The sequence below is a fragment of the Rana temporaria genome, chromosome 1, assembly GCF_905171775.1.
Source record: "Rana temporaria chromosome 1, aRanTem1.1, whole genome shotgun sequence".
Taxonomy (NCBI): Eukaryota; Metazoa; Chordata; class Amphibia; order Anura; family Ranidae; genus Rana; species Rana temporaria.
Window position 1 is genome coordinate 194,480,953 of NC_053489.1, and position 19,677 is coordinate 194,500,629.

The window sequence follows — 19,677 nt, forward strand, 5'->3', positions numbered from 1 at the left end:
TTCGTGTGTTGCACGTCATCAAGAGGGCCTTTCGGCAATTAGATAGTGTAGTTACAACTTTTATCTGGGCTAGACGCCCCCCCCCCCCCCCGGGTGGAGCGGCGTATCCTCTATCTCCCATTGTCGAGCGGGGGGCTGGCGCTTCCGGACTTCCTGCTATACTACTGGGCGGCGGTGTTGGTCACAGTGAGGTGGTGGTTCTCTCAACCCAAACAGAACCCGGCTGTTACGTTGGAGGCTGCTGTTCTTGGTTCGTATGAGGCACTTTCCAACCTGGTTTTTAGAGGCTGTAGGGCACACCCTTCGGTCACTGGACCTATGAAGACTGTCCTACAGGTATGGCGCTCTTCCAGGGCGCAGGGCGTAAAGCCCGGATCTGTCTCCCCCATACTCCCCTGTGGGCTAATCCCCTTCTTCCTCACTTATACACGATTCCTGATCCTGCATTGTGGGCACGAAGGGGCATCCTTACTCTCCGGCATGTGATGCCGAATGGTAAGATCATGGCGTTTCAGGAGCTGAGACGGACCTACCACCTTCCCCCCTCCTTCCAATTTAGATACCGGCAGCTCAGACATGCCCTTGCCTCACAGTTCCCGAACCCGGTGACTCTTAAGTCGGATTCCATTGAACGCCTCCTGGTATCGGGTGTGATGGGGAGCCCCCTTTCTTCCCTTTACCTCCGACTTACAGTGACTCATGATGCAGACATGACTGGGGCCTTGGGTAAATGGAGTGTGGACATTCCGGATCTTGACGAGGAGGTGTGGGAGGATTGTGTCTCCTCCTATATCTCCTCCATGTAGGGTGGCCACGTGTCCCGGATTGCCCGGGACAGTCCCGTATTTTGCAGGTCTGTCACGGGCACCTTCATTCCAGGACAATACAGTGTCCCAGAATGAAACTGACACAACCACCCCCCAGGCCAATCTGATGCCCCCTAAAAAAGGCTGCCACATCACCGCTTTACTCATTGACAGTACTTGTCCTGGCCTGGAATGCCTGGAGGAGCACAATCCCGCCCCCTGCTTGTGATTGGAGAAATCATAAATCCCACCTCTTGTGTCCAATCACTGTGCTGTGATTCGTTACAGCACAAGCTGACTTTTGGGAAGGGAGGGTGTCCCTGAATGGTAGTTTGGAAATGTGGTCACCCTACCTCCATGATAGCCTCCCGTGACCGTTTCGTCCAACTGAAGTTTTTGCACAGGGCCTACTACACACCACAGAGGCTGGCTGGGATATATGCCTCTAGGAGCCCGCTTTGTACCCGTTGCTCACTTGAGACGGGGACATTCTATCATATGGTATGGTCCTGTCCCAAGCTGCGCACATTCTGGAGGGAGGTGGCTGACACCCTGTCTGATCTCTGTGGAGTGTGATTTTGGTTTTGCTTGCCTATCCTTCTTATTTTGTGCCCTCTTATCGTAAATGCTTTTGATTTCCTAATCGACTTGCTGATGAAACCTGTGATTGAGCGTAAACATTTTGCCTTTGACTGTCATTGCATTGTAACTTGTTATGTCAATAAAAATAAAAACTTTACTGTCAAAAAAAAAAAAGGCTCAGTTGCTATCTTCAACATTTCTTTCTGCTACACTTTTACACTTGCTGCTTTACAATGCAGACTGTTTTTCCTTTACCTTCTTGCAGCTGACAATCACAAGAGGTGGTCATCCTTTTCCCTCTTAGGACGGATTACAAGGTCTTTTTTAGAATAATTCAAATAGACCCTTATTCACTCATTATTGAACATCTCAGCATTTTCCTTAACACCTTTATTTTATTTACTGCAGTAGCCAACCTTTTAGTCCCCGTACACACGAGAGGATCTATCCGCTGGTATTTATCCGCGGATCAGTTCCAGCGGATAGATCCTGTGGTGTGTACGGCCCAGCGGATATTTCTCCGCGGATTTTTTTCGGGCCGATGGATTTCCAGCGGATAAAAATTTCTTAGCATGCTAAGGAATCTATCCGCTGGAATCCTGTCCAGCGGATTGATTAGGTGGTCTGTACAGACTCACCGGATCAATCCGTCCGATCACCTCCCTCGCATGCGTCGTAATGATTCGACGCATGCGTGGGAAGTCTTTACCTTCCAGCTTCGCGCACGTCGCCGCGGATGGATTCCGCGCGGATTTTGATCTGATGGTTAGTACAACCATCAGATCAAAATCTGCCAGAGGATTTATCCGCGGGAACGGTCCGGAGGACCGTTCCCAGCGGATAATCCTCTCGTGTGTACGGGGCCATAGAGGATCTTCTGTAAGCCTACAGCAGCAGCGTGGCTTCTGCCTATCTCTTGTAGACCAACCCATATATCTCTATGGGTTCTCTATATGGGAGATTCCTTAACAATTTCCCTACCGAGTCATTGTAAAATTGCCTCGGCTGGAACCCTCACTCCCTCCGGGTGGACGTCATATGGCTTACTGCGGCCCCCCACCCCATGTTGATGAGGACAAGGGCCTCTTCCTGACAACCCTGGTCGTTGGTTGTCTGGGGCTGCGGGCAGGGGGGCTTATCGGAATCCGGGAGCCCCCCTTTAATAAGGGGGCCCCCAGATCTCAGCCCCCCACCCTATGTGAATGAGTATGGGGTACATCATACCGCTACCCATTCATCTGGGTGGGAAAGTGTCAATAAAAAAAACACACTAGACAGGTTTTTAAAGTAATTTATTAGGCAGCTCCGGGGGTCTTCTTCCGACTTTAGGGGGTCTTCTCCGCTCTCTCTGGCCTCTTGTCAAGGATCATACTCAAGGAAGAGGGATCATAACCCTTTTCCTAAAACCTCTGGAACAAGACAAAATATTTTAGATCAGAGCAATTTCGCCCTAATTTAAATTCAATTATCCTTTCCGCACCCCATTAGGCCACGAATAATGGCAACTGTTCACAGAGATATAGGCATTACGGTCTGTGCTCTTGAAGAAGGTAGAGGTACGAAGACCCCCTTCTTCCACCTTGATATTAAGATCCAAGAAATGTATTTCACTTTGACTTGTCTCGTAATTCAACCTGATCCCTCTATCATTAGAATTGAGCATATCCAAAAACTGTCAAAGAGGAGAAGTCACCCTTCCAAAGGAGGAGGATGTCATTGATTTACCGGGCCCAGAGAACCAGCTCCGGTCTGGGTTGAGCGCCAGTGACATCCTCTTTCCAATGAGCCAAAAAAAAGGTACTCCACGCTGGGGGCATATTTATTGCAACACCCTTATTCTGCAAATAAAAATTTTCCCCAAACCAAAAATAGTTGTGGGTAGCGGCAAACTTTAAAGATCCATAATGAATGCTGTCTGTAAATAAGTCAAGCCAGAGTCCCTGTCCCAAAAAAATATGACACTGCCGAAAGACCGAGAGTGGGGAATGATGCTGTAAAGAGACATAACGTTATGTCAGTCGTCACCAACCATCCTGAAAAGGGCAGTTCCTCAAAAGGTTATTTACTGCTTTAGTGTCTTTGACAAATTTAGGTACCTGTTTCACCAGGGGTTAAATGAAAGATCTATATGTTTGCCCACCCGGGATGTATTGGAATCAATTCCACTAACTATAGGTCATCCCGGGGGGCAAACTAGATTCTTGTGGACCTTCAGCAGATAATAAATAATTGGTGTCTTAGGGGCTAATGGAACGAGATAGGGTTTTCCCTTGTTCAGAATACCCTGTTTATAGCACCGCTCAACCAATTTTTTGAATTCTCGATTGTACAGTAATTCCGGGTCTCTCCTATTCATCTCCGTAAGATAAGCACTTTTATCAAGTACAACAATCCCCCCTCACCCGCAAGTCTAACCACTAATTATTTCTTTTCACACAAATGCTGCAGACCAAGTTCCAAGTGGGCCTGCACCTTTACATTTTGAACCCTCACTTTATCCAAATCCCTCAAAACTACATCTCTGAACACCCTTACTGAGTAAGCCATACCCTCAGGAGGGTTGAAAAGATAAGCATTAGAGAGATTTGATGACTTAAAGGGGTTGTATATAAAAACAATTATTTATTTTTTTAAATAACAAATATGTCATAATTACCTCCATTGTGCAGCTCGTTTTGCACAGAGTGGCCCCGATTTACGTCTTCTTGGGTGCCTCGGTGGCTGTCTCTGGTCCTCCCCGCAAGAACTCCACACAGTCATGCAAGCTTTCTCGCATTGTGTGGAGTCCTTGCGGGCACACTCCCTTGATACAGCGAGCGGAAATAGACGCTCACTGTATCACTCGGCGCGCTGCGTCATTGGATGCGATTGACAGCAGCGCCAGCCAATGGCTGCGCTGCTTTCAATCCATCCACTCTAGCCAATCAACGGCCAGGCTGAGCAGCGAAGAGGATGATGGGGCCGAGCGCGGGACTTTCGAGGGGTCAGGTAAGTATAACGGGGGCCCGGTATAGTCAGATGTTTTTTCACCTTAATGCATAGAATGCATTAAGGTGAAAAAACTTTTACCTTTACAACCCCTTTAATATCAGAGAGCCCCTATTTGTCCCTTGACAGGATTGGAGGACATGTATCTCTTAATATTTAACTTCTGCATATATTTGTGTACATCCATGAATGTTTAGAATTTCTTAAGCTTTTTAGGAGGGGCAAGTTTAAGCCCTTTATCCAAAATTGCCTTCTCTTTATCAGAAAAACATTATTACTTGAAATAAAAATGACCAAACCTGCTATTCCCTTTTTTCTTTTTCGCTTGAACTCTCTTCCCCCCTCTAGTGCCTCTCTTTGATCTCCTCTTTCTGGGTAATATTGCCCCTGTTGGGAAATCCTCATAATAAGCCTGTTCTGAGTGAATAGTATTGTTCAAATGCAGAACTGGTCTACGTTCTTGTGACTGGGGGTGGCCATCTGGTCTATTCTGAGGATATTGGCGGTACTGATTACCATAATTATATGGTCCCGAGCCTGACTGATGGTATTGATTACTTGAACCATGGTTAGATGGTCTTTGACCTCTAGAATGTTGATTACGAGGGCCTGATCCCTGACCGGACTTATTTGGTCCACGAAATTGCTGATATCGGTCCCTCGTCATTCAGAGGTTCAAATCTGTTGAACTTCATATCCATATGGTGGAGAATATTCATCTCTAGGAAAAATCACAATTATGTTGTCCTATCACATAATTCCCAATAAAATACATTTATGTTTTTGGTTGTAACATGACAAAATGTGGAAAATTTCAAAAGATATAAATACTTTTTCCAGGAACTGTATCAGAGTAACTCTAGACCACACCTCCAAACTCATTTTATTAATTGGACTCCATGGCCCAGATTCACAGAGAGCAGGCGCACATTACGCCGCCGTAGCGCAACTAAAATACGCTACGCAGCGCAGAGAGGCTAGCATGGAATTCACAAAGCCACTGCGCTGGGTTTTGAAGGCGTAGGTGGAAGTGGGCGTGAGCCATGCCAATGAGGCGTGACCCCATGCAAACGATGGGCCGAGCACCAGACAGATACGTGTCACAAATTGCGCCGGGACGTGGACGCATCCCTCTGCGCATACTCACAACCATGTCGCAACATGTCGATAAGCCCAGCCAGACACACGACTAACGTAAACAACGTAAAATACGCCGGCTTGAGTTCCCTGGTGCAGACCTCTGCTGCTGGGTTACACCTGCTTTATGGGGCTTAACTTTACGCCGGACGTACAACTTGCGCGCACATCGCGTAGCCTGCATCGGGCACATGTACGTTTGTGAATCGCCGTTTTTCCCTCATTTGAATAGCTAAACAATGGGAGCGACCAGCCTAAATGTGCACCCACGCTACGCCGGCGTAGGCAAGTTACGTCGGCGGGTTGAAGCCTGTTTTTAGGCGTATCTTAGTTTGTGGGTCCGGCGCACAGATACGACGGCGCATATTTGCACTTATGCGGCGTATCTTGAGATACGTTGGCGCAAGTGCTTTGTGAATCCGGGCCCATGTGTGCATACTATTGATTTCAATTCACTTTTGTTGAACTACTGTGTTTATTGGCGTATAACACTCACTTTTTTACCCTGAAAATAGAGGGTAAACTGTGCCTGCCTGTTATACGCAGGGGGCTGTGGACATTTTTTTCCCCCTGAAACTTCCCTCTTAGGGCCCTTTCACACGGAGCCGATCAGTAATGATCCGCTCCGTGTGTCCGCTTTGCTCAGCAGGGATCCTCCGTAAAATCCCCGCTGAGCTGGCAGCTGACAGGGCGGTCCCCGCACACTGCGCGGGGACCTCCCTGTGTTTCCACCGCTGTCCCCTATGGGGGATCGGACGAACACGGACCATATGTCCGTGTTCATCCAATCCGGCAGACGGAAGAAAAATAGGATTTCTTCCGTCTGCAAATGCGGATCTTTGCAGAGGCGGCCAAATTACGGGTGTCAGCAGATGTTCATCCGCTGACACCCGTAATCACATAGGGACCCATGTATGTCCCGTTTTCATCCGCAAACGGACGGATGAAAATGCGGACATACGGTCCGCTAGTGTGAAAGGGCCCTTAAAGTTAGGGTGCGTGTTATACGCCGATAAATATGGTAATTGGTTTATAGGTTCACTTACTTTGTTCTCAAGCACTGTGAATGTTTAATGTAGGGTTGTCCCGATACCGCTACTAGTATCGGTATCGGTGACCGATACCAAGCTTTTGCCTGAGTACTTGTACTCAGGCAAATGCTCCCGATGCTTCACCCGATACTTGTACTGTCGGGGGTGATCAGTGCATGGGGAAGTTACAAGCACCAATCACCGCTGTATAGATTTATAATTAATTTCTCCGCTTCTCTCTACACCCCTCCCCCCGCGCCGCTTTCAGCAGCTTTAAAATCAGCGGTGATCGGTGCTTGTAACTCCCCCACATACGATCACCGCTGACTGTCCCGTGTCCTCCTCCAGCCCCCCTCCGTTTTGCTGCAGTCTGTCTCCCTCCCTCCATGTCCCCTGCCATGTTTCTCTCTCCCTCCGTGTATCCCGCTGTGTTTCTCTCCCCTTCCGTGCTCCTCCTCCACCCCCTGGAACGGTCAGGATGGAGAGCGGGGTAGGAGCCGGTAAATCCGGCTCCTTACTGCTACAAATGGACACTGACTCTGTCTATTCACATAACTGAAACATCGTAACCTGTGTTTACAATTGTGTTTACAATGTTTATGAATGAAGAGAAGCGGCTGTCTTCTCTCCTTTCATTTTCAGCGCAGCTGATGCTGCTGAGAAAGGGACTGGGGAACATGTGTCCCTAGTCCCTTTCCCTGTCTCAAAGGGGAGATGTCAGAGGTCTGTTAGGACCCCTGTTATCTCACCAAAGCCCCCCAACAGGGCTGAAAAAATAAAGAATAAAAAAACAAAAGAATAAAAAAAAATATTGTAGAAAATAAAAAACACACTGACAAGGTTCAACCACCCCCCCCCCCCCCTAAAAAAAGAAAGCATTATGAATAAAAAAAATGTAAAAAATTAAAAACAAATTGTTACAGATTAAAAAAAAACTACTGACACATGTGCCGCTGTCACATGAGATTAAAAAAAAAAGTTTCGGTATCGGCGAGTACTTGAAAAAAAGTATTGGTACTTGTACTCGGTCTTAAAAAAGTGGTATCGGGACAACCCTAGTTTAATGGATGTATTCAATCAAGACACAAGAATCTAGAATTGTTTGTGTTATCTTGAGAACATTGTGCTTGTCTATTGTTACTTGAATGAGAATCAGATCACATTTTATGGCAAAAAATAGTAGAAAACACGTTACTGCCAAGGGGTTCACATACTTTTAATTGGCACTGTACCTGTAAATTCCATATCTTGGCGTACAGTAGAGGATGTAGGTTATTCCCCTTTTATTTATTTTTTTATGATCTCCTTAATGCTTGCTAAAGCACTGGAACCCTACGGAATGGGCTAGGTTATATGGGTACACTAGTTCTTGACAGCTTTTGCCAGTGAAAGGTAGCGGCATAAACAGTTTCTTGTGTCCTCTACTGTACTAGATAATGCATAATAATATGATTTATTTATAACATTTAACTCATGTTTTTGCTATAGGTACGACTTCTTCATAGTAAGTCAGTCTGTAAGACAAGGTACAGTGTCTCCAACACATTACAACGTTGTATATGACACTAGCTCCCTGAAGCCAGACCACATGCAGAGACTGACATACAAAATGTGCCATTTGTACTACAACTGGCCAGTAAGTACCTGATGTGCGTACATTAATTTTAATGTTTTTGTTGTTTTTGTGTCTGCATTTTAATTGCATATTCTGTTTTCTTTTCAAAACAGGGCGTTATTAGAGTGCCAGCTCCTTGTCAGTATGCCCATAAACTGGCATTTCTGGTGGGACAGAGTATACACAAAGAACCACATCTGTCACTTTCTGACCAACTTTACTACTTGTAGAAAAAGTCTGCATATTTTCTTATGTTCAATGTTTTATGACAGTAGCAACAGTTTTGTCATATGTTGGTGTCTATTCAGTACTGAAATTCCACATTTTTTTTCAGGCATATATGCCAGCGTACAATTCTAATTGTTATAGCGAATAATACACTTTCTCTGACATACAAGGCACACCCTTTCTTGATTGAGAAGTTTTTGTGTTGTCAACTCAAGGTGAAATATAAGCAGTCTGCATCCAGGACCAATCACTCACATGTGATTGCTGCATGAGCAAAAAAACATGCAAGTGACTATGATTAACTGCGGAAGTGGCAACCTCCCATTGCTTTCAGTGGGGCTGTTGCCCACAGCTTTGTATTTGTGGGTCAGAATGCCCCCTAAAGCTGTCTATTCAGTGATTAAAATTTGTCAAGTCCATTTTCAACATATTCTGTAAGCATGACATACCATGCCCATGTTCCTTCAGGGAAGATTCCTTCATCCGCCTGGTTTGTGTGGATAAAGAAATCTGTTTTATTTTATCGAAATATAACATGATCATTAAATAAATGGTCATTTTAATATCAGTTGGTTTTAGTATAGGCAGTAACCTGTTTGCAACACAATTTGAAAATAGCAATTTGAAAATAATTAAGTAGATTGTGTTTACTTTGTTCACACATGATTGAAGTCAGCACAACTTCATCTCATTGAATAAGAGAAAATAGTAAACATCCTTTGTTTGTTTTTTATTTTCATACGATTGGATATTCTTTGCAAAGTGAAATTATTTATGTTTTACTTTAGTCTCCAAAATTTGAGAAAATTAGTCAGCCTTATGGATTCATATGTTTTTGTGTTCATGCAGTTTGTGTTTGTTACTTTTTACTTGCAATAAAAGTCAATTTACAGTGTAGTTATTTATTGCTTCTAACGTTTATTCACACAAACATTTATGGGCATTTTTATGCCTAGCATAAGTCTTCCAGTGCTTTTCCACACCTAGGTATTTGCATGTGCCATGTAAAGCCTACTATACAAGTGGCTGTAAGCAGGGCTGGTGCAAGCATAAGGCAGGTTAGGTGGCCACCTGGGGGAGCTAAAACTAGGGCCCCTAAAGATGTGCTTATGCCTGGCGCCAGCCTTGCTTACACTGACTTCCACCTAGCTGAGAACAGGGCAGGCATTTCACACAGTGACACCCAGAACAGCACCTGTCTCTGTGAATGCAGAGAACTTCAGCCTCTGCTCTATGCATTAAACTTCTGCCGCCGCTCTCCTTGCCAGATGAGGAGCAGAGACTGATCTCTAGAACCTGCTTCTCTCCCTGCAGCCACCACAATTAAAATCTATTTCCTCCCACCTGGGTGATAGCAGAAGCAGGGAGACAATCGCTGCTGAGCTGGAGGCTTGTGTGAGAAGGAGGAGAAGGTAAGTGAGACCGGGGGAGGGGAGATCCTGCAGCTTCAGAGGAAGGTAAGGCAAAGTGCTTCCACCTGTGTGACTGTATGCTTATACAACCCTCAGTGTGGACATGTACAGCATCGGGGCAGAGTAGGATAGATGCACACATAAGGACATAATTTGGGACATGCGGTAGTCACATGGGGACAGAGCAAAGGAGATGGGGCAAAACAGAACACTTGGTGGGAAGAGAGTGTGGGGGGGTGGGACAGTTAGATCAGGAAACATGCGGACAGTCACAGTCTGGGTTGCTAAAACCCAGATGGATAGTTACAGACTATTTGCAAATAAATAAATGTCTAAAGACAGGAAAAGAGCACCCATAATTTTTGTGGCTTGTCCCGGGCTCTTTTCTGCACATGTGCAGTTCCAGAGCACGGCTGAGCATTAGATGGCTGAGTTTAGGCACAGTGGAGTGGGTATTGGCAGCTACCTTAGGGCACCAGAAAGGTTAGACCACAGATGCCTCATAAAGAGTACCTGTCCCCAATTTGCTATCACATAGGGGGCTATTGGTTCCCTATGTGATGGCAATAAAGTAATGTAAAAAAAAAAATGTAAACATTTAACTAGTTACCGACCGCCCACCGTCGTTCTACGTCGGCACTTTAAAGATAAATATCTCGGTAATGGCAGCAGCTGCTGCGACAACCGAGATATTCATCTCTTCAGTGGGCGGCCGTGTAAACGCTAACGGCGGTCTCCGCGTCGGATTCGTCGCGAGATCGCCATTATCGGTGGCGGGAGAGGGGGCCCTCCCGCCGCTTACCGTAGCGGCGGAGGAGATCGGGACCGTTAGGCAGCTGAGCGGGGTTACAAGTGAAGGAAAAATCTCCTTCACCCGTCCCCATAGCTCTGCTGGGCGGAAGTGACGTCAAAACGTCAGTCCCGCCCAGCCTCTTAAAGCAACATTTTTTTTTTTTGTCATTTGAAAAAATTACAGTTTCAATTTTTTTTTTTGCATTTAAGCCTAAATATGAGATCTGAGGTCTTTTTGACCCCATATCTCATATTTAAGAGGACCTGTCATGCTTTTTTCTATTACATGGGATGTTTACATTCCTTGTAATAGGAATAAAAGTGATAATTTTTTTTTTTTTTCAGTGTTAAAAATTGTAAAATAAATCCGAAAACCCCCAAAAAAATTTTTAAAGCGCCCCGTCGAGCTCGCACGCAGAAGCGAACGCATACGCGAGTAGCGCCCGCATATGAAAACGGTGTTCAAACCACACAAGTCCTCGAGGTATCGCCGCGATCGTTAGAGCGAGAGCAATAATTCTAGCCCTAGGCCTACTCTGTAACTCAAAAAATGCAACCTGTAGAATTTTTTAAACGTCGCCTATCGAGATTTTTAAGGGTAAATGTTTGACGCCATGCCACGAGCGGGCGCAATTTGTAAGTGTGACATGTTGGGTATCATTTTACTCGGCGTAACATTATCTTTCACAATATGTAAAAAAATTGGGCCAAATTTATTGTTGTCTTATTTTTTTATTTAAAAAAGTGATCTTTTTCCAAAAAAAGTGCGCTTGTAAGACCGCTGCGCAAATACGGTGTGACAAAAAGTATTGCAATGACTGCCATTTTATTCTCTAGGGTGTTAGCAAAAAAATATATATAATGTTTGGGGGTTTTAAGTAATTTTATGGCAAAAAAAAATGTTTTAGTCTCGTAAACACAGAATCTGAAAAACAGGCTCGGGGCTTAATTGGTTAACCAAGCCCCGGACCAATATGCAGCCTAAAGACCCAAGGTGTTTTTACAGTTCGGGACTGCGTCGCTTTAACAGACAATTGCACGGTCGTGCGACGTGGCTCCCAAACAAAATTGGCGTCCTTTTTCCCCCCACAAATAGAGCTTTCTTTTGGTGGTATTTGATCACATCTGCGGTTTTTAGTTTTTGCGCTATAAACAAAAATAGAGCGACAATTTTGAAAAAAATGCAATATTTTTTACTTTTTGCTGTAATAAATATCCCCCAAAAACATATAAAAACATTTTTTTTCCTCAGTTTAGGCCGATACGTATTCTTCTACCTATTTTTAGTAAAAAAAATCGCAATAAGCGTTTATCGATTGGTTTGCGCAAAATTTATAGTGTTTACAAAATAGGGGATAGTTTTATTGCATTTTTATTATTTTTTTTTTTTTTACTACTAATGGCGGCGATCAGCAATTTTTTTCGTGACTGCGACATTATGGCGGACAATTTTGACACATTTTTGGGACCATTGTCATTTTCACAGCAAAAAATGCATTTAAATTGCATTCTTTATTGTGAAAATGACAGTTGCAGTTTGGGAGTTAACCACAGGTGGCGCTGTAGGAGTTAGGGTGCACCTAGTATGTGTTTACAACTGTAGGGGGGTGTGGCTGTAGGAATGACGTCATCGGTCGTGTCTTCCCTATAAAGGGAATGACGCGATCGATGCGCCGCCATAGTGAAGGACGGGGAAGCCGTGTTTACATACGGCGCTCCACGTTGTTCAGCTCCGGGGAGCGATCGCGACGGAGCGGCTATAAACAAATAGCCGCACCGTGGTCCCGGATCGCTCCCCGAGCGGACCCGACCTCCGCATGTAGCGGGGGGGGGTCCCGATCGGACCCCCCACCCGCTAATAGGCGAGGACGTACGTGTACGCCCATGTGCCATATTGTGGACGTATATGTACATGCGGGGGTCGGGAACTGGTTAAAGAGACACAAGGAAAATAATTTTAGAGCACACACAAAAACACATGTTGGGGTAACCTTCATAGGAAAACAGCAATTGTCCTACACATGTTGGCTAGTACCACCAGTAATAATTGAGGTCTCCCTGCAGTTAGCATAGTGCTCAGCTTAACTCTAAATTGAAGACCTGTAGAGGAAGTGTTGCCTATAAAAAAAAATATATAGGATATTGATGGCACATGCAACTTTAAGGTTTGACCTGGGTATCTATTTACTCTGCACAACCTCAACTTTTATATTTTACAAAAATATTGGGCAATTATAAGAATTTTCAGTGTGTGCTCAAAAATTTACTTTAGTGTGTGTATTTGAAAAACAGGGTAAATATAAATAAATATATACCGTATTTGTCAGCATATAACACGCACCCTAACTTTAAGAGGGAAGTTTCAGGGGAAAACAAAATCCACAGCCCCCTACGTATAACACGCAGGAACAGTGGGCCAGATCCACAAAAGAGATACGCCGACTTAACTGCTGTTCAGTCTGTGTGTAACTTTGGAAACGATCCTCAAAAGGCTTTTTCCAAAGTTAGGCAGAAGATCCGGCATGTGTAATTGAATTACACTGCCGAATCTTAGGATGCAGTACCGCATCCGCCGCTGGGGGCATTTCGAGTCGAAATGCCGTTTCTAGTATGCAAATTAGCACTTAAGGCGATCCACAAAGCTTTCCAGCTTCGTTTTTTCGCCGTAAGTGTTATTTTGCAAGTGTAAAATTAGGGCTGGTTCTACAAAGTGTAAACTAGTCACACCTTGTAAAAGCCCATTCCAGCGACGGCATTTGGTATGCATTCCCGAGGGAGAACTCCACGGCAATTTGTAAAAACAAAACCGTCATGGGTTCCCCCCCAGGAGCATACCAGGCCCTTAGGTCTGGTATGGGTTGTAAGGGGACCCCCCCTACGCCGAAAAATTGACGTAGGGGGTCCCCCTACAATCCATACCAGACCCGTATCCAAAGCACGCTACCCGGCCGGTCAGGAAGGGAGTGGGGACGAGCGAGCATCCCCCCCCCCCCTCCTGAGCCGTGCCAGGCCGCATGCCCTCAACATGGGGGGGTTGGGTGCTCTGGGGCAGGGGGGCGCACTGCGGGCCCCCCCACCTCAGAGCACCCTGTCCCCATGTTGATGAGGACAGGACCTCTTCCCGACAACCCTTGCCATTGGTTGTCGGGGTCTGCGGGCGGGGGCTTATCGGAATCTGGGAGTCCCCTCAAATAAGGGGGCCCCCAGATACCGGCCCCCCACCCTAAGTGAATGGATATGGGGTACATCGTACCCCTATCCATTCACCTGTAGGCAAAAAGTTAGTTAGTAAACACACAACACAAGGCTTTTTAAAATAATTTATTATTCTGCTCCGGAGGCCCCCCCTGTCTTCGTTATTAGCTCAATTACCAGGGGGGGCTTCTTCTTCCACTCTCCGGGGGTCTTCTCCGCTCTCCGGGGGGGGTTTCTTCTTCCGCTCTCCGGGGGGGGGGCTTCTCCGGACTCCGGGGGTGTTCTTCCATCTTCTCCCCTCTTCCGCTGTTGACTCGGCGAACCCCGGTTCTTCTGCAGATGTCCGGTGCCTTCTCCTTCAGCGCTGGCTGCCTGCTATCTTTGTGTGTTAGCTCAATTTCTAACAGGCAGCCAGCGCGGTCTTCTGTGACGTCAGGGTCTTCTTCTCCCTTCTTCCGATGTTGCCTCGTCGCCTGTTGTCGCTGTAATGATGGAAGCGCGCCTTGCATCCCATTTATATAGGCATCACCGTCCCATCATGCTCCGGCAGGTACCCACGTGGTGGGTGCCTACCCACGTGCACCCACCACGTGGGTACCTACCGGAGCATGATGGGACGGTGATGCCTATATAAATGGGATGCAAGGCGCGCTTCCATCATTACAGCGACAAGATGCGACGAGGCAACATCGGAAGAGGGGAGAAGAACAGAAGAGAAGACCCTGACGTCACAGAAGACCGCGCTGGCTGCCTGTTAGAAATTGAGCTAACACACAAAGATAGCAGGCAGCCAGCGCTGAAGAAGAAGGCACCGGACATCTGCAGAAGAACCGGGGTTCGCCGAGTCAACAGCGGAAGAGGGGAGAAGATGGAAGAACACCCCCGGAGTCCGGAGAAGTCCCCCCCCCCCCGAGAGCGGAAGAAGAAACCCCCCCCCCGGGAGAGCGGAGAAGACCCCCGGAGAGTGGAAGAAGAAGCCCCCCCTGGTAATTGAGCTAATAACGAAGACAGGGGGGGCCTCCGGAGCAGAATAATAAATTATTTTAAAAAGCCTTGTGTTGTGTGTTTACTAACTAACTTTTTGCCTACAGGTGAATGGATAGGGGTACGATGTACCCCATATCCATTCACTTAGGGTGGGGGGCCGGTATCTGGGGGCCCCCTTATTTGAGGGGACTCCCAGATTCCGATAAGCCCCCGCCCGCAGACCCCGACAACCAATGGCAAGGGTTGTCGGGAAGAGGTCCTGTCCTCATCAACATGGGGACAGGGTGCTCTGAGGTGGGGGGGCCCGCAGTGCGCCCCCCTGCCCCAGAGCACCCAACCCCCCCATGTTGAGGGCATGCGGCCTGGCACGGCTCAGGAGGGGGGGGCGCTCGCTCGTCCCCACTCCCTTCCTGACCGGCCGGGTAGCGTGCTTTGGATACGGGTCTGGTATGGATTGTAGGGGGACCCCCTACGTCGATTTTTCGGCATAGGGGGGTCTCCTTACAACCCATACCAGACCTAAGGGCCTGGTATGCTCCTGGGGGGTGAACCCATGCCGGTTTTTTCTTTGAAAATTGGCATGGAGTTCTCCCTCTCAGGAATGCATGCCGAGCGACGCTGTAATTTTTTTTTTTTTTTTCCCCGACGCAACTTTTTTAAGCCGTCGCGATCCTCAAAACTCGGCGTAACGTAACTTTGCGCATGCGCAGTACGGCCGGCGCGGGAGCGCGCCTCATTTAAATGGGACTCGCCCCATTTGAATAGGAACGCCTTGCGCCGGCGGAATTTTAGTTACACAGCCTGAAATTTCTAGATAAGTGCTTTGTGGATCAGGCACTTAGGTAGAAACTTTAAGGCAGTGTAACTTAAATGGGATTTTTTAAGTTACGCCAGTTTTTTTTGGATCTGGCCCAGTGTACCCTCTATTTTCAGGGTAAAAAAGTGAGTGTTATACGCCAATAAATACAGTATATATAAATATAAACCAGGTAGTGCTTGTACCTGTATATATCACAACAACATATACTCTCTCACTGATTAATTAGTGTCCATAATGTGAAATCACATCTGTACAGGCATAAGATGGATATTAAATAAGCAAAAGTCTGCTTAATCCCAGAAGATGAAAGAATTGTGCTGTACACAGAAGATAACACCTCCATGCGTGTGCTCAAAGAAGAGGGAGGGGGGTTGTGTGGATAGGAACCCCCTCTTGAGTAAACTCTTTCCCCAGAGCGATCAAAGATCAGCATATAAATAATCAGTTGAAAGGTGATCTCGGTAGATGTCTCCACTCACTTTAGGTTAGTCAGTCTGATTACTCAATGGTTACCATAGTGTGTGTATTTACTGAAGGCTAGTGTTTCATAAACTGTTGCACTAATATTCTGTAACATAAAAAAAATGGAACTGACAATATTATTCTCTAGAGTGTTCAGAAAATATAAAATGCCTTTGGGTTTTTAACCACTTAAGACCCAGACCAAAATGCAGCTAAAGGACCTTGCCCCTTTTTGCGATTCGGCACTGCGTCGCTTTAACTGACAATTGCACGGTCGTGTGTCATGGCTCCCAAACAAAATTAGCGTCCTTTTTTCCCCACAAATAGAGCTTTATTTTGGTTCTATTTGTTTACCTCTGCGGTTTTTATTTTTTGCGCTATAAACAAAAATAGAGCGACAATTTTGAAAAAAAATCAATATTTTTTACTTTTTGCTATAATAAATATCCCCCAAAAATATATTAAAAAAATATTTTTTTTCCTCAGTTTAGGCCGATGTGTATTCTACCTATTTTTGGTAAAAAAAATCGCAATAAGCGTTTATCGGTTGGTTTGCGCAAAATGTATAGCGTTTACTAAATAGGGGATAGTTTTATTGCATTTTTATAAAAAAAAAAAAATGTTTACTACTAATGGCGGCGATCAGCGTTTTTTTTTCGTGACTGCGACATTATGGCGGACAATTTTGACACATGTTTGAGGCCATTGTCATTTTCACAGAAAAAAATGCATTTAAAATGCATTGTTTATTGTGAAAATGACAATTGCAGTTTGGGAGTTAACCACAGGGGGCGCTGATGGGGTTATGTGTGTTTACAACTGTAGGGGGGTGTGGCTGTAGGTGTGACATAATCGATTGTGTCCCCCTATAAAAGGGATGACGCGATCGATGCTGCCGCCACAGTGAAGAACGGGGACCGATCGCGGGACTCCAGCGGCGATCGGGTCACGGAGCTTCGGACCGGGTCGCAGGGCGCGCGCCCGTGACCCACGGCTGGGTACTAGTACAGGACGTACATGTGCCCAGCCGTGCCATTCTGCCGACGTATATGTGCAGGAGGCGGTCCTTAAGTGGTTAAAGGGGTTGTAAAGGAAGGAAATTTTGTCGTTTTTTTCATAATAAGCATTCTTTACCTGCAGACTTTTCACTTCCCTCATTGTTCGTTTTTGCTCAGAAGTTGCTCTATTTCTTCTCTGTTCACTTCCTGCTGGTCTGATTTGTTACTCACCACCATGAAGGGAGGCTTTACTGCGGTGGTCAGTGACGTGCTCGCCCCCTCCTGGGAACTACATCTGTGCGGCAGGACACTCTCTACGTGTTAGAGACTTCAAGGAGGTGTGAATTACTGGGCGTGCCGCAATGCATACTGGGAAATGTAGTTCTTACATGAATGAGCACCGCAAACCAGGAAGTGAATGAGAGAACAGAAACTAGACCGCTGGAGGTGATATAGATGAAGGAATTTAATAGGTATTTACTCGTAATCATTACACTTTTCTGTCTGTCTACCTTGCAGACAATAATTTTAGGCAAACATTTTTTTTCTCCTTTAACCAGTTCCCGACCCCCGCATGTACATATACGTCCACAATATGGCACGTACAGGCACATGGGCGTACACGTACGTCCTCGCCTATTAGCGGGTGGGGGGTCCGATCGGGACCCCCCCCCGCTACATGCGGAGGTCGGGTCCGCTCGGGGAGCGATCCGGGACCACGGCGCGGCTATTTGTTTATAATCGCTCCCCGGAGCTGAAGAACGGGGAGAGCCGTGTGTAAACACGGCTTCCCCGTCCTTCACTATGGCGGCGCATCGATCGCGTCATTCCCTTTATAGGGAAGACACGATCGATGACGTCATTCCTACAGTTGTAAACACATACTAGGTGCACCCTAACTCCTACAGCGCCACCTGTGGTTAACTCCCAAACTGCAACTGTCATTTTCACAATAAAGAATGCAATTTAAATGCATTTTTTGCTGTGAAAATGACAATGGTCCCAAAAATGTGTCAAAATTGTCCGAAGTGTATGCCATAATGTCGCAGTCACGAAAAAAATTGCTGATCGCCGCCATTAGTAGTAAAAAAAAAAAATTAATAAAAATGCAATAAAACTATCCCCTATTTTGTAAACACTATAAATTTTGCGCAAACCAATCGATAAACGCTTATTGCGATTTTTTTTACTAAAAATAGGTAGAAGAATACGTATCGGCCTAAACTGAGGAAAAAAAATGTTTTTATATATGTTTTTGGGGGATATTTATTACAGCAAAAAGTAAAAAATATTGCATTTTTTTCAAAATTGTCGCTCTATTTTTGTTTATAGCGCAAAAACTAAAAACCGCAGATGTGATCAAATACCACCAAAAGAAAGCTCTATTTGTGGGGGGAAAAAGGACGCCAATTTTGTTTGGGAGCCACGTCGCACGACCGCGCAATTGTCTGTTAAAGCGACGCAGTCCCGAACTGTAAAAACACCTTGGGTCTTTAGGCTGCATATTGGTCCGGGGCTTAACTGGTTAAGTAATCTTCAGGCCTAAAATAATTTTTCAAGTGGGAGTTAACTCTCATGCATAATTTGTACCTATAGGTAAGCCTATAATCAGGCATACCTATACTATGGGTAATGTAAATACCTCCTAAACACGCACTGTTTCGGAGATATTTACTGTACATGCAGCCGGTGACATCTTCGGTAAATGCACTCTGAAGAAAACGGGCACGAATGGTGGCTCCCATGCACGAGTGTGGCATCATTGTGGCTCTGGTCACTCACACAGCCCGAGTCCACAAAAACCAGAAGGAAGACTGGGTGACGATGGAAGCAGTGACAGCATGCTGCTGGAGGGCTTTGTTCTAAGGTAAAATTTGCATAATGTGCTAGTATGTATGCATACTAGCACAGGCCTCAAAATTTGCACTCGCCTGCTAGCATTTGGCGAGTGAATTTATGAGCAGTGCGAGGATAGACAGCAGGGCTGTGCTGCATAAGGTATGTGTCTGTCCAGTTCCCCTCCCGCCGCTGACACTCGCAGTGCAGCCAGTTCAATATTCACCTTCCACACATTGCCGCTTTAGACCGCCCCTCTCCACCTCCCACACATCCCCCGCACTGTACAGGCTAGCAGCAAAGCAGAGCTTTGCAAGGAAGTGTACAACTCAGAGCCTCCCCTCTCCACCTACCTCCGTCCCACACAGACAAGCAGCAGATTTGTGAATAGAAATGTATTAGAAGCAAGTTATGACAGGAGCTTGAAAGAAACAGAGTGCCGTTGTACGTGCACCATCGTTTGAAAAAACTATGGTGTGTAGGCAACGTCGTTTTTTAAAATGATGTTTGAAAAACGTTTTGTTTCATGATAAAAAAACATCGTTTTATTTCATCACAAAAAACGACCCTGTGTACGCGGCATTATAGATTAACTTTTTTTTCCCCCCTTTAAAAAAAATTTAAGACTCTAATGTATTATATGCTGGCCATATAAAAACATAATTATTTTAAGAATGTTCGTTCGATTATCTAATCGTTAGTGGGGTCAAATTGACATTTGTTTTAATCCACAGTGACGGGAAAATTTTGAAATAATAGTTTTAAAATGTGGTTTTCGTTCAGAAATT

The 19,677-nt window shown here is 45.7% G+C and overlaps 1 protein-coding gene across 1 annotated transcript in view; it reads left to right on the forward strand.

The window, feature by feature from the left end:
• PIWIL1 (piwi like RNA-mediated gene silencing 1) overlaps positions 1-9,284 on the forward strand; it is a 465,014-nt gene extending 455,730 nt beyond the window's left edge. The window contains exons 20-21 of the mRNA XM_040347413.1: positions 8,033-8,180; positions 8,273-9,284. Coding sequence (XP_040203347.1) covers positions 8,033-8,180; positions 8,273-8,389 — 265 coding nt within the window. The 3' untranslated portion in view covers positions 8,390-9,284. The remainder of the gene's footprint in view (positions 1-8,032; positions 8,181-8,272) is intronic.
• The last annotated feature ends 10,393 nt before the right edge of the window (positions 9,285-19,677 follow it).